Genomic DNA, 16,367 nt, shown 5'->3' with positions numbered 1-16,367 from the left:
GGGTTATTACATCCGAGGGCCTATGTAAATATAAAGTGCTTTTTTTGAATAATCTCAAAATATTCAATGGGATCTTCTTCCCCACTGCTTCCATCGTGTCCTCCTTCATCTCATCTTACCTTTCCCTCTTTTTTGTCCTTTCTTCCCTCTCTTTTTCCTACTCATCTTCTTCTATGCGCTTCCCCAGCTTCTCTTCCCTCACTTCTTCCACTGTCCTCTCAGCTTCCGTTACATACCCATCAGACCTTCCTGCTGTCCCACTGATGAGCGTGGATGACGCAGGCGGTTTGCTAGCTGATTGATTGGATAATCTTCTTAACGGGGTCAGACTGGCGAACACGGCAAGCTCACACCGGTGAGCGGGTGAGTAAGACTGCTGGCAGCCACACGTATACACCCACGTGCACACATAAACACACAGTGGCACACAGAGCCGGGTTATTAGGGTTACGTTGTCAATCACAGCACGCCGAGAACAACACGTCCTCAAAGAGACAGACGTCTCACTCACCTTACTGAAAAAGATCTCGTCACTGTTGGCAGTGTCCGTGTCCACCGTGTATATGTGATCCCTGCGAGTGATGGAGGAGAGAGAGAGAGAAGGAGAGCGATGAGAAGATAAAGGGTCAGACAGCAGCAGACAGTCAAAAATTCAACAAACAATAAACCCATTTCTTTGCTTCCCTCTGCTTTCCCCCTGCAGGCTGCAAACAACGTCAGAAAATGGGGCTTTGTATAAACTTTGTTCAAACTTCAAAAATGACAATAAACAAAAGGAGGCCAGAGCTATTTGCTCTGTCAGACAGAAACACTCAACAAAGGTTTAGAGCGCTGTGGCGCAGGCCTGAGGACAAAGCCTCTTTGTCCCAGAGAAAGGTCTTGAGGGGGTGTGAGGGAGGAGGGGAAGGTTGAGACGGGAGGTGCCAAGTCACTCAGAGCTGTTCAGGTCAATTAAGCCTTGTGTTTGAGCCACAGGAAATCTATACTAACACTCATTATAGCTCAGACAAGAAGACTTGTGTGTGCTGGCCTGGAAATATACAGGCTTCTCCTGTATTACGCCATCCAGCCATATAGGCCCCAGCAGGGCATATGGAAGACATAAAAACCACAAGGGTTAACTACATCTAAGACAGACGGACCGGCTGGTGGACCATGCAAGCAGCTACACCTACTTACCATGGAGAATTAGGGTGCAGACAGGGAGAGGGAGGGTGCAGCAGGGGGTAGGGGGTAGAAGGTGTACAAGTGGTGTGGGCGGATGAGACAGAAAGAAAGAGGGATTTTCCTCGTTTGAAGACAGAACCAAAGGTGACCGTGCCAAACGATGTAACTGCTTTAATTTGTTGGAGATTAGCTGTTGAACGTGTTTTTAATCAAAGTGTATAACAGTGGCATCGTCAGACTCACGGCTTAATTACGTTCCAGCTCCCCAACCTGCGCTCAGCCAGTCAGCCTGCCTTGCTCTCTCATTAACTAAATCTAATAAAGTCTTTGGAGGAACAGGCATCTTGAAATGAATCCACTTTTATCTCTTTCCTGGGGGCCACCGCCATCTCCTCGAGGATAAAACCCAGTCTACTGTACATTATCAGCCATGACGCTTAAATTGAATAATTAATCTTTGGGAGCAGTTGAAATTAAGAAAACAGCACTGCTTTCTCGGCGGGAGAGGACACATTTCCGGTTAGGCCCTGGGCGAACTCTCTGCCAGTGACATTTTTTTTTGCTTGTTTCTGTTCCTTTCCACGTCGACACAGAGATCAAACACTGAATGAAACAGGTAAAACAAGCTATTAGTCATACAGTGTGTTTCTCTCACTCCAACGGTTGAAAAAACTTTCTTTTCATTTAAACTAAACTTTCTCATTTCTGTTTATGGCTGTACCATTTTCTCAGGTTAAACTGTATAAACTGAAGTCTGTCAAGTCTGAAGTCTGCTGCTGCTTTCTTCATTTTTGGGTAAATAAAATCTACCTGTGATTCCTCATGCCTGCCCGCTTAGTCCCCCCAATGGATGACCATAACTAAATATTCCTGTTCTTTGAAATGGATTGAAATTTAAAACATTTTCATGTAATATTCCGCCATGACAGATTCAAGTTGCAAATGCCAGATGCTGACTGTCACACCGATATGACTAAAAATCAAGCATTTCAGTCTAAATCTGCTTGCAGAATGTTTTTCATTAAGGTCTCTGGTAGCACTACTGCTCAGGCTAATTGATCTGGATTGAATTTCCAGGGTTCTTGAATGGCCTTTCTGTGTTTCAATGTTTCTTTCACCTTGCTGCCAAGGAAACAGCAAACATATCGTGAAGCTACAATAAATCTGATTATTGGAATGGCAGCTGTGATTTGTGAAAGATAGAAGAAAGACAGAGAAGAGGAAACATTTCAATGCAAAGGAACAACGACGGGTTATAACACTGATAGACGATATCACTATAATGTTGAGCTATGTCTCCTAAAGTTCAGCGACTTGTTCTTTTAACTTCATTTATATCTTTTTATTTAATTCAAACTTATATTAAAAAGACAAAGCTAAATCAAAAGCTATTAAATCAGAGGATTACTTGGCGGATTTAGTGTAATCCCGTGGGTTATTTCACTGCCTGCAATTTTAAAACTGCTCATGAGAAATCTATAATTGACTGCTCCATAATTTTCGACAGTAACCTTCCCAGCTATGCTCCCTGTCTTGTGCCTCTCTTGTCCCGGTGCTGACAGCATCCTCGAGGGCCGAGGCCTTCCAGCCGCAGGGTTTTTGGTTCCAGCAGAGATTAGAGGGAGCCAAGCGATGAGGCGTCCCTCAAACATCCTGACTGGAGATGGAGGAGGACAATGGAGCGGCTGTGTCTGTGTCAACACCAGCTCTCTAAACACACACATGTGGAAGGAGACATGCTCGCACAAACACGCACATGCACCCTTTCACCTCTTCACCAGTGCACCTGAACTCATATTACAACTTATTCACTTCCCTCTGGTGTGTGAGTCAGAAGAGAGGACAGAAAGCAAACACAGGGTTTTCAAGGACTACACTGCTGATATTTTATGTTGTAGCCTGTTAACTACAAAACAAATACACCTAACATTATTGTAGACAGTTTTCCAAAGCAAATCTGAAGTTTCAAAAATTGATTTCCTACCTTCAAGGCTGCTGGTGGTTTCTGTTTAGTTAATAATTAAATCATTTTAGAGATTTTGAGTCGAAACCTCCGTGTAATACATGATCCAACCTTTCATTGCCTTTATAGGAAATAAAGTTATATTACTATGGTGTAGTCTGTCATGTGTCAGCCTGTAAAAGCTTTACATTCACAATTAGTTCTATTGTTATATTTGTGATTACTAATCATTTAGTTTAATGTCAAAAAATGGTGAAAAAACAAAGACACTCAATCTCCAGTTATGTAAAGCAGAGAAAATCAGCAGATCCTCACACTGGAGAAGCTGCAGCCAGTGATAACTGCTAAAACGGCACCTGAAACTATTAAGCAATTATTTTTATTTTAGAATAGGTGAAAACTTAAATTAGCTCCTTACTTTAAAGAGGTTGTTGGTAAACTGCCAAGTCTGAAATCTTGAAGGCTGCACCGCCAACAGGGAGTTTAGATATCAAAGAAACCTATAGGGGTCCTATAAACTTTAGCACACTTACAGCTTAGAGGTTAGAAATGTCACCAATTCATCTTGCTCGCTTTTTTAAGGATATTTTCCCGTTATGAAACCTCAAAAGCTAAAAAAAGACAAGGGTCCTACTCACCTCGAAGCCAAAAGCCAAGGTCGGATTTCAAGTCCGTTCTTGCCTGCTGAGCATAGATCAAACTAAACAGCTGATCTGAGTAAAAGCTGCTGTCTTGCCAGAGCAGAAAAGAGTAATGATACGACCTCATTCTGTGATGCAGCAGCACGAAGTCGTGTGGCTTAATATTGTTTATTGTTTTGCAGAGTAGAATCCACTTACATTACAGATTGATAAGTGCAGAATGAAAAATGTTACACCGCTGTTTTTCCACTTAATTTGCCCAGATGTTAAGTAAAGTTTTCTAATAACAGATGAAGCGCAGAACACAAGCTGAAAATGAATCAAAATGTTGTTTGTCAAAACAATGCAAATGCCAGTTCATTTATTCTCTTCCTCTTCACCGTGAGTTGAACTCCCTTTAACTCTTGTCTCAGTTAATGTCACATTTCATCCTGAATCTTGAAACACTCACACCACATGTTTCAGACCAAGTCCAACAAAATTATCAGGAATTATCAGGAAGCTTACAGCTTTAGTCTTGAGCCCAATCAAACCACATCATAATTAATCTATACCAGGGGTTTTCAAAGTCTGACACTGTGCCCATCCCTGTGGCCTGTGGGCGACTACATGAGACCCATTTTTTTAGCCCATATTTATTCATAGTTTGGTGAACTGGCACCAAATTAGCTGTTAGCAGTTCCTGGTAGTAGCTATGAGGATCTTTTTCTCTGATTTCTAAGCAGATATATGGATGTTAATTTGGACATAATGATAAAGAGGTTATGATATTGTCAGAGTCTAACACTATGTGTATCATGTCTGTGTTCAATTTGAAAGAGTTGTGACTCAAGGAAATGTCATTTTTTTTACCCAAACTGCAGCAATTGTGCAATAAGGGTTGAGAAATATCTTAATTTCCTCCATGAGCAGTGAGTCACGACTACAGCTGCTGCTCCAACTGGTGGTCAGGTTAATAAGTGGGTTAAATCAGCACGCAGAACTAGATTAACTAACTTCCTGTTGTTTTTAGAACACCAGTACAAGACTGTCTGTTGTCCCTCATCATCTTTGCCTCAAGTCTTTTCCTTCAACTCTCCAGTGCCCCCCTGGGGAGATGAAAACTTCTCATCTATGCCAACCACTGGGCCCAGATCTAATTGGTTCAAATCAGTCTGAATTTGTCTTGTGTGACAAGGCCTTCACTTTGGATACATGTTTACCAGTGACTTCATTTACTGAAATCCAGAGACGCTTTTGCTGCACGTCATTCTCTTTCCAATCATTTTCTCACTCTGGACTGTAAACTATGAATCAAACATGCTCTGAGGATGGCGCAGTGCTGTTACAAAAAACATAAGGGCCTACTACACTGCGGCCGCGCTGCTGCTGCTGGATTTCGAAACACCGTGAGATTCTGAAGAAAACTGGATAACAGAAGCTTTTGACAACCAATGGGTGCAGACAATTGGCTGTCAATGTGAATCACTTGGCGTGGGCTTTGCGTTTCCCGAAATTCAGTGACAAAAATGTATGAGTAGGACGGAAGGTATGCAAATATCCTCTCAGACACAAATATGGAGGCGCTGAAAAAAGATGGGTACAGACAGAGAGAAAGAGCTGAATGATCAAGGCAGGACAGTAGACCAACTGAGCGCGGGCAAGAGTGTGAGATTGAGTGCTATAGAGTGACATAGAGGGTCTCCGTCGGACATGTAGCCATGCGTGGCCATGAGAACACAGGGGCTTTGTGTGGAAGAATGTCGTTTTCATAACAGCGCATTTCTTCTGGGGTGACGGCGGGCCAGCTTGGTCCATCTGCTGGGCCTTTGTCAAACTATCTCGCACTCTGGTAGCAGAAAAGAGAGGAACGCGATTAGCATGCACCCCGCACCTTTCGCCACCACCCCTCTTTCTGCAAACTAAATGCCTGCACGTCCACCCTCCTCTCCACCTCCCGCCTTTTCTCTCTCATCACCCTCTTCACCCATATTCCTAACGGGATCATGGGTGGTAGAGGAGGGTCCATTGTATCTTGTTGTGGCTTTCCCTGGTTCAAATCCTCTTCACAAAGTAGATGGGAGGGAACCGGGGAAGCCAGCAGGCACCTTTGGGCTGCGAAGGGAGTTGTTGAGGTTCTGAATGGGCTCAGGGCATCGAGAGGCCCTCGTTGATGTGGTGGCATGAAATACAACAAGCCAGGGTTCACTCACCCCCAAGCTGAGGCAGGTTGTTCTTTTCGAATGCTGAAGTTGTCATTATGGTTTTCTACATTCTCTCCACATTTCCTTTTGTGAGTGTGTGCATATGAGTGTATGTGTGTTTTTGTGTGCGGCTGGGTCAGTGGGGTGAGGGGCATGTTTTGAGCGTGCACACAGCGTAATTAGACAGGCATGCATAATAAGTGCATAAAAGAAGTGATTATTTTTTTCATTTATTGATTAAAATGGTTCTCTGAATATTTCCCACAGCTCCATTTTTATTGCTAGGGACCCAGTAAGTAAAGGAATTAGTAATCAATGCTCTTGACTTGGTAATATGTGCTTTTGACATGTGTAATTTGTGCCCATGAATTAATTATTTGTACACACCAGCTCACAGAACATGTCATTAAGCGGTATTAGTAACATTTTTACATAGGATAGAGAGATGTGTCAGATCACACAATGTTTTATGGGAGTTGACTCGAGTTTGAAATCAGCCTCAAGTGGACATTGAAGGAACTGCAGTTTTTGGCACTTAATTTTTCATCACTGGAGATTGCAGCTTGGTTTTAATACACAATCTACTAAGTATATCCACGTCTTTCTGATCAAAATCAAACCCAAGCCATTTGCATTTAGATTAGATTGTCCATTGCCTCACAGTTTATTGTGCACTGCATTAACATTAGGCAAACAGCCAAACCTAGCCAGTAATACTCAAACAACATACAATATAGCATCAATACAAGTATCAAGGGGACAAGGACAAATGCAATCAATGAAATAACCAGGGGTGGAAGTAACAAATCGCATTTAATCTCATCACTGTGACAAAGTTTTTTTGTGTACTTCTACTTTTTTCGAGTATTTTTTTACTATCAGTCATTTTACTTCTACTGAAGCACTTTCTATCACAACTATGTGTCAGACTGAAGCAAAAGAAAGGACTCAAGGACTTTGACTTGGCAGCAGAGATGAAGCTGCTGGTATGTCTGTTCACCTGTCTGTGTGTTCAGCTGTCTGTCTGAAGCTGCTGGTGTGCCTGCAGGAGGGCAGAGGACACAAACATACATGTTGACTGCGTACATTCACTGGTCGAATGTCAGGGAGATGCGAGGGGCGCAGTCTGTCAGGACTGAGTGGTTTGTGAACAGTACAACAATGAATACAATAATTAACTAAAATTGAGGATGACATCATTATAGGCTAATGTTGGTGTAATTGTACCTTTTAAAGTTTTAAAAAATCTATGTTGATCACTGATTTAACACTCCACCCGGCGAGCATGCTCAGTGACCCAAATCAAACGCACACAAGCTGATGCTAAAATTCTCACAGGGGATCCCCCAGCGGTGACTTCTACGTTTGCCACACCGCTGAGGAACTTCACCTCCAGTGAGGTGTGCGAGGACTTTCTGCTGTTTCTCATCATTTCTGTCACAGTTGGGACGGCAGAGCCTCGTCGACTCAACGTGTTTGGAAAAAAGAGGATTTTGTGGTGCACAGGGTTCAGAGAATGGCCAGAGACATCAACAACCACTGCAACATAGCACTGTGTGTGTGTGTGTGTGTGTGTGTGTGTGTGTGTGTGTGTGTGTGTGTGTGTGTGTGTGTGTGTGTGTGTGCGCGCTCTACATGGTGTGTAAGAAAAAGTGGCTGCATTCACTCATATTGTTTATAGCTCTCTGTGTTGTCCACTTTAGTGCAGTTTTATTCTGCTGTTAAAGTGACAGTTATTTCATTTCTGCAAACTAATATTACATGTTGGACCCACCGCAGTGTCTGTCACTCTTTTTCTTTAGTGTTGGTCATTTCTGTTAAGTTGTTAACAGAGGGAGGCTGCTCTATATTTATAATTGATAATCAGCAGTATACACAGGCTGCAAAAACACAAATTCTAGCTTGGCACCAACACTCTGGGTGTGACCCTCTAACTGACCGGAGTAGCCACAACAATGTGTAACTTCAGTTCCTGCTGTTATAATAACGTGACATTTATTCGAAAGCGTAAATCACTGTTTCCAGGCTCTGCATTTATTTGCTGGAAGAATTGCTAAATGCCTTACAAGAAAGAATGTGCTTTGCAAACTTTCTGAGGTACTTTTTTGGATGGAAACTTGCTCCAATTTTTAATTCAGGTGATTATGATCACTGGAGCTGCATGCTTTGTTTCAGAGTGTGGACGTGGCTGGATGTCGCTGGTGCTGTGAGGAGAGGGAGAGGAGGCAACCGTGTAATCCCAGTCATTAGTGGGTTTTAACAGGATTTGGTGCAGCTACAATAATGGAGACTCTAGTGGCCTCCACTGCGAGACCCAAAGAGACCCAACAGGGAAGAACAGCAGCCACAGAGGCACGACTGTTCCAGAGGACTCAACTGAGGGAAGGTAATCAGGATTTTTTAGTGTGTATGAGTGTGTCTTTGTGTCTGCTAACAGCAACCACAAATTTGGGTCCCTCCATTCTCACACAGATCTGTCTCTCACTCACTCACACACACACACACACACACACACACACACACACACACACACACACACACACACACACACACACACACACACACACACACACACACACACACACACATTCTCTCTCTGGTTCCCATGCTTCCCAGCCTCATAGAGGGGTGTAAACAGAGTGTGGTTGGTGTTACCATGGTGAAGACCGACTGTGGGTCGGGAATGACGACTATGCCCTGCATGTGGAGAAACCTGGGGCACGCTCGCTAAGCAGGCTATACAGTAACACACACACACACACACACACACACACACACACACACATGCACAGTTATGTATGGATTGTCTGTCTCATTCTCTGCATGTCTCTCATGTCTCCACATGTTCTCAAACCTTTTGCCTAATCACAAAGGAAATTTCATACATCCTGGGTTTTAGCCATAATTTCTATAAAAATAACACTGTATGACATTGCTGAAAAGAAGCAGGCAGATAATAATGATTCAAACAAGACACCCATGTTAGCAGACCTATTTGACAGTAAGACTGACCTTAAGCCACTTGATCATAAACCCAGCCAGTAAGTGTGGCTGCCCGATTGGCTGATATGGATGTGTATGTATATGATTGGTTTGCTTTTATATAAATATTTTTGAAGCTTTTTAATTGTTTTTGTTTCATATCCATCTTATTTGTGTTACTGAGAGTTTTTGGCTTCTTCATCTGGTTGATTTTTTGCACAAAAAAAGTGTCTCTTAAACTGTAAAACACTCTGATGGTCTAAGACTCAAAGTAGTTCTCACAAAGGTAGAAATTCAGGCTCTCTCTCTCTCTCTCTCTCTCTCTCTCACACACACACACACACACACACACACACACACACACACACACACACACACACACACACACACACACACACACACACACACACACACACACAGAGTTTCTACTGACATCTTCAGGACTGACAGCAATGAGCTTGATGTCCCCAAGGCATAAAAAAGAAAAGAAAAGAGAATGAAGATTAGAGTTTGGATATGTCTGTCTGACTGCTACATGGAAAGTGGCTTCAATCAAACCCATTGATTGAACACACAGTGGAGTGGAGTGACATTGACATGGCTTGCAGTGGTTATAGCCACACACACACACACACACACACACACACACACACACACACACACACACACACACACACACACACACACACACATACACTCATATTCATGCCCACACACTCACACACACAGACACACATGTGCACAGATATTTTCTAGAGATCAGAGTGATAAATCTCCCATTGCACTGTGATGAATTCCCTCTGAATGCTGTACATAGTGTACCCTAACCATGAAATATGGACTGCTGGGATAGAAATCCTCCTGCGTCCATCTCTCACTGCATCAAGAACAGTTTATTGCTTTTACTGAACGTGACTCTGCTGCTAAACACCTACAACACACATGACAACAGACCCACATAAACCACTGAGCTTGTACATGAAGAAGTTTTTATGTTCATTACCTGAACTTTAATACACATCATGTCTCAGTTTATCGTGGATAATTTACAACTGATTGCTGCCATAAAAATGTGTGAAACAGCGGCTTCACATAAGCCGAATTGCTACAAGTTTGAATGTCATATTCATCAATGACTTCAACTTCAATGACTCTTGCACTGATTCATAACTATTTTATGTGTGAAACTGCACCTGTATGTAGAGAGTGATTTAAAGAGGGTGTTTTGAGCAGAAAATTTACAATGCATCCCTCTTTTTAAGGGCAGATTTGAGGAAAAGTGAGAGAAACCAGCACTATAGTCAGTCCAATGCTTGTCTTGTTAAAACTGAACAAACAGGAGGCTGTTTGATAGCCTGCATATGAAACGACAGCAGTGTGATATGTTATCAGGCTGCACCGTCCCTCTAGATAATGCAGCTGATGGAAATTGAGTCATGGAATGAGATTCTGAATATTAAGGGACCAAACTAGTCATGTGCTGAATTCATAATCAACATTCAATACACATGAGTCTAAGAGAGCTAATGATATTTTACACGTATTGGAAAAGCCATATGACCTCATCAGCAGATACCATTTTCTTCAATATCTCTCTGCACATACTGGCTCAAACAGGACTGCAAAAAGAGGGTCTGATTCCACCAAATCAATACATTTCATTCAAGGCTTCAACCCGAGTGTGAATTATCAATCACCGCATCTGTTGCTAAGTTCCCGCGTTGCCAAAGACTTGCCTCTTTCCCTCTACGGATTAAGCCACTTTTGTCTATTTACAATTTCATCAGTTGCTATGTTTGCATGCATCTCATAGCTTAAAAATCTTGTGATTTTATTGCCAGCATCAAAACAGGAGCCAAAGGGATTTAATACACTGAGCAGCCATTCAAAAAACAGCCTGAAACAGTGTTGAGCTTTGGACTGCATTCACAGTGGCCATCTGCAAGCTGCTGCGCACCAAGAACTGAGGCTCACTGGTCTAGAGGCATGATGGCAAAGCTGTGTGATGCTGGCCGCAGAATAAACAAGTCATTTGACTGGACAACCATCATAAAAGCCACTATTGATGTTGCCTGTTTTTTTTTTTTTTCCTGCAGCATTGTTCGTTGTTTCGTAGCTCGAGTCTTGCTGGGTTGACTGTTGACTTGCTTTCACACTGATTTCTGAAGCAGCGATTGTCTCCGCCGTTTGACTTAAACTGTTTGTCATTCAACTTTTACATGTCTTTATCGATATCCTGCTAGAGACGATGGATTTTTGTGCGCAGGCCGTCATTTGTGTGTCCAAGTAATCGACTCCAACATTCTTCTCTGTGTCAGGATCAATGGCGGTCATCCGGCTCGGTCTAATCTGAGTCAACCATTCCAGTCATTCAGGGGTCACATACCTCGGCCATGTGTCAGGATTCCCGCCTGCTTTAAGAAAGTATGCAAGTGTGGGACGACGCACCAGGTGACCCCGCACATGCAGACACCACCACAGGCTGTAGCACCCACGCCCACCGGCACACCAACACATGTTCGCCATCCCAAAGTGTATCCATATGCACACATACGACCACATATCGCTCATGGGAAATCACTTTTAAATCCGTGCGACAACTGGTCTCAAACACACACACACACACACACACACACACACACACACACACACACACACACACACACACACACACACACACACACACACATGCTCTCATGTACACACCCCTCCAATAAACCTTCTGTGTCTCATTTCCCTGCCCTACCCCTCGGGCCCCTGCCACCCCATGTGGAGCAGGTGGGCAACAGGCTCACACACAAACACATACACACACACACACACGCTCTCTTTCTCGCTCTGTTTCCTTTCCCACTCTCCAAACACCTCCTCTTAATGACCACAGATATGTTAAAAAGCTCTGCCTCTTAAAGCAGCAACCTCTCTCAGCCACTTAATTTGACATGCTTGGGAGGAAAACAAAGAAAGACCCCTATTGTGGCTTTTAACAGTATCCAATCAAGCCTGCCACTCAATTAGCCGTGGACAGCACAGGACAAATGGACAAGGATCCATTTTATTAAGACCTTTTCATTGCTGCATTGAGGGTAAACCTGACTCTTTGGACACGGATCTGACTGTTTTTACAGAGATGAAGCAACATGAACATTTCTGAAATATTGACGACAAGACAGAAGTCAAAATCAATAATGTTTTTTTTTTCCATGACTCCAGATGGTGTAATTGAGCTATATTATCTCTGAAAGTTGAGTCACATAAAAATAAAGGTGAAAAACACATTGACTGGTAGACAGAAAGCAATAAAAGCAGGTGACAGACAAGGGGGAAAAAACAGCCAGGCAGAGAAACAAAGCGTTTTAGAAATTGATTCGCGAGGCCAACTAGACTGCCAACAAATAAGGAGTCAAAACTTCTGTATTAGTCCTGCATTACTGTTTATTGACAACACAGAAGGTGCCTTAAGGATTCCTAGATTATGCGTTTAGACCCTAAATGTGGATTATATCACAAAGAATCTCCTTTTTTTCCATCTGTAGTTTTTATCTGCCTGTGCACGTGTGTGTGTGTGTGTGTGTTTGTGTGAGTTTGTATGTCTGCCTGTTAAACCAGAAGAGGGAACAAGTCTTCGGGGATGTCCTTCGAGGTAAAAGGGGTTTTGGCAGACTGCGAGCAAAAAGCCCAGACGGCAAAGCGCTTTAAAAGTCTCAGCATTTTGCTCAGAATTAGTCCCTCCTGATTCCCAAAACTTTAAAAGAAAACAGCACAGCAGGCTTCCAAAGTTCAGTTTGACAGTCGACTGCTGTGGATCTCACAGCCCTCAGCCATTATAGAGTTAAAAGGGAATCACATGTTCACAATCCTCAACTGGCAGCAATTGATGAGAATCATTCATCGCTGAAAGTCAAATTCAATCAGCAACTCTAATAAGCGAGGGGATGATAAAGGATTCAATAATCCCAGTGGAAGCACACTGGCTCAGTTTAATTAATCCTAATCTACAGTGGCCTGCTTTATTCCACGCGGAAAATCGGAAAAAGTTTCTTTCTGATATAGCATCACTATCTGAGGAATCTCTTGTGTGTGGGAGAAAACATGTGTCCAAAATCGGACCAAACAGCTACTATCACCCACCTGGCAGCGATGTATAACGTCCTGTTCATGATCATGATGAGCTGGATGTCCAGTTTGTGCCGCTGGGTGTTGTTCCTGCCAGGTTTGTGGCCTACAAATGCTGGATACTGCTTCGTGTCTGCAAGGAGAGGACAAAAATGAATCCCTGCATGTGTAACTTTACAACTGTAGCAACTACAGTTCAGCAGATTAATCAGTTTGGCCGACTGGGGGAGTAATATATCATCTTTTTCCTGCTCCAACGTATTGTTTGGCCTTTAAAAATCCATGGTCGACCTCTAGTACTTACTGCAGTAATAGCAGCAGAAGTGTATGAATTTCAGAGCCTTTATCACGTGTCTCATGGGCTTGAGCTCAACTGTCAAACCACAACCCCACCTCAGCCGCTGGTTGAGCTCCTCCTGCAACCAATAATTTTAGGCTACAACTGTGCTGCACCGTACCATGCAATCGTTCTATTGTTAGTGGCTTTGGATGAAAGCGCTTTGTTTGAACAGTCTGATAGAGGAGCTGGTCTATGTGAGGTTGGCTGGCTTCTCTTTCAGCTCTCCTGGCCAGGAGCGTTGGTACAGCGTTCAGGCCCAGAGAGAGAAGGACGGGGCAGGACAGAGAGAGAGAAACACAGAGAAAAACAGACGAAACAATGACCGTATCTTTATAGCCTGCAACAGCGTTTAGACTATCACACACAGCATTAGGAGCCCGACAGAAAAATAGTGGATTATCCTTTGATGTGGGGTGGGCTCCGTTTCAAATGCTGCTTTAAGTCCTTCATTTTTGTGTGTGTAGAGAGCCTATCCTTGGGCGCCAAATTACACCCCATGCCTTCAAAATGCATTCAGTGTCGGGGGAGGTGGGAGCTGCAGAGGAAGCAAGGGTTGAGAGGGATGTGGAGGAGCAAAGGGATAGAACAAGTGAGAGAGATAGCAAGAGGGGGATTTGCAAAGTGGAAGACAAAAAGGAGAGAGAAAAAGAGTGCAGGAAGAGGGCAAGGGAGGACTTGTTATGAGAGGAGGAACCATGCAAAGAGAAGGAAAGTGCAAAAAGAAAGACGGATATACTTACAGTTGCCGTGTGAGATGCTAATAGGCTCGCTGTCTTCGGGGAAGCCCGCCCCGGCTATTTGCAGTAGCGTGAAGTATAGTAACAAGGCCTCTGACCTCATGGTCGCACCAACACTGCCGCTGTTGTTGCCGCTGCTGCTGGTCCTCTGCTACAGATTTACCTCAGCCTGTGCAAAGAGAGACCAAAGTGGTCGAAGAGGAGGAGGAGGAGGAGACGTGGAGGGATGATGGGAGAGACAGAAAAGAAACAAAGTTTGTCACAAAGATCTGTTTTCACCTGACTGCCTCCTCATTTACTCTCCCTGCTCGGTTTCTGCATTCTTTGTGTGAAACAAAGGTTTCAGAAAAAGAAACGAGTCGGCTAAATAAATTCATGTCCACCTGAATTAGCTGTTTGTGCATTTTGCACGGCCCATTGCAGTCTGTCAGAGATATATTTATATATGCATTTTCGATGACTCAAAGTGAACCGTGTTGCAAGCGAAACAGAATTAATTGGATTAGCGTGGCAATATGCGTCATAGATCGATGTCAGGCAGAGAAGAAGAGCCTCTCTCTCCCTCTCTCTCTCTCTCTCTCCCTGTGTGTGACAGGGTCTTAGTGAAGTGGAAGCTCTTGTTGAGATTAGCCTGCTATAAAGTGTCAGCCGTACCTGGAGATGGGGCGGGATGGCAAGGCAAGTACCTAATTTCCCACTTGTCAGTCTCCTACAAGGGTAGCAATCCCACATCCTAACTCCTACAGGCCGATGACTACCGCAGGCTAAATCAGTGCATCAGTATGGCTATTAAACACTCCAATTTACCACAGCAATAGTTTAAGGGCCACCTGGAGGCTTGCACTTTCCTTTCTTTCCTCTTCATCTCATTTCTCATTGTACTCGGTCTCTACCTTAAATGTCAACTGTTGACTCTACTCTCACTCAATAAGCGTGACGACTGGCCATTTCCTGGATAAGACAGACCTTTTCTTGATTATTTACCTTTAAATCCTGGAAAACACAATGTCCTCGACAAACTCATTTTCTAATGTAATGTATACGTGCCCACTGAAGTGCATTTTATAGCAGATGCTCTAAATTGTGTTGATGTAATGTCTTCATTGCACAAGCCATGGCAACTGAGCTATTTCCACTGCAGTTTGTGACAACAAATTACACCCATAAATCATCCAAGACAATTATTGCGTCTGTAATCTAATCAAGAATAAAGCATTTAATTTGCATAAAGCACGTTCCTCTTTCTTTTCTCAGTTGAAGCTGGAGGGGTGAGATGTTGCCGGGTAGATAGAGTAAGGGATGCTTCAGGGATGAAGAATTGAATAAAATAGTCGATTTCATTTGCTCAAGTCTGATAAAAGTTGTTTATCCCACGCTGTATTTTCATTCTCTATTGTATGTCCGAGGGGGAACGCACAGGGGGGAGGAAGGATGGAGAAAGTGAGAAAGAGGGAGGGAATTACTTTCTCTTCTCTTTGTCACTTCTCTCTCTCTCTCTCTTCTTTCTCTCTCTCTCTCTCTCTCTCTCTCCCTCTCTCTCTCTCTCTCTCTCTCCATGCTCCTGTGAATCTCATTCAGGAGAGGAATGAAAACACTATTCACTCGGAGAATCACTTTAACACTGAGGAGAATACCAATACTAAAGCCTGGATACGACCTTGATCTCACAAGCCTCTCTGTCCCTCTCCCTCCTCTTTTCCTCCTTGGCCTCCTCCTCTTATCCTTACACTTTTACACTAACATGTTTTTTTTTGTTGGTTTTTTTGATACTGCATATTTCATGAAGAAAAAAAACACTAAACTGGATTTTCCCTCATGCTAACCTTTATCATACAGCAAAGGCTGACTGAGCTATGCTCACGCTGTGCATTCCAACTTTGTCTGAATTGTAAATAAAAATGTTCTCTTTCTTCTCTCTGCAGGAAACCTCTGCGGAGGACTGAAAAGTGTTTTTCTCCAAAACCTTGACCCGGAAGTCCTGCAGTAATTGACTGATTGATGAGCAGGAAGTGGCATGAGGCACAAAGGTTTAGCCCTGAGGGAGCTAACACAGTGGATGACAGATAGAGGTTGCCCTGAGCAAGAAAAGGAGATCTGTATTCAAATCTAATGAATGGGAATTATTCTGCAAAGCCATTTTTAGATAGGGCTTGATTATGTCAGAATCAAATGTGAAACTAGCTGCATCTTGCTTATGAATGTAGATGCTGTCGTGTTATTGTTCACTGAAATGAATCC

The 16,367-nt window shown here is 43.3% G+C and overlaps 1 protein-coding gene across 3 annotated transcripts in view; it reads right to left on the bottom strand.

Annotated features, from left to right (window-relative positions):
- Positions 1–16,367, bottom strand: part of sema6a (sema domain, transmembrane domain (TM), and cytoplasmic domain, (semaphorin) 6A) — a 107,344-nt gene that overhangs the window by 47,627 nt on the left and 43,350 nt on the right. For all 3 annotated transcript variants that reach the window (XM_070965322.1, XM_070965323.1, XM_070965321.1), the window contains exons 2-4: positions 14,133–14,298; positions 13,068–13,185; positions 512–572 (exon numbers count right to left, since the gene is read on the bottom strand). In XM_070965322.1, coding sequence (XP_070821423.1) covers positions 512–572; positions 13,068–13,185; positions 14,133–14,232 — 279 coding nt within the window. In that variant the 5' untranslated portion in view covers positions 14,233–14,298. The remainder of the gene's footprint in view (positions 1–511; positions 573–13,067; positions 13,186–14,132; positions 14,299–16,367) is intronic.

This window comes from Chaetodon trifascialis, chromosome 6, assembly GCF_039877785.1.
Source record: "Chaetodon trifascialis isolate fChaTrf1 chromosome 6, fChaTrf1.hap1, whole genome shotgun sequence".
Classification (NCBI taxonomy): domain Eukaryota; kingdom Metazoa; phylum Chordata; class Actinopteri; order Chaetodontiformes; family Chaetodontidae; genus Chaetodon; species Chaetodon trifascialis.
This window is presented reverse-complemented; position numbering and strand designations above follow the sequence as displayed.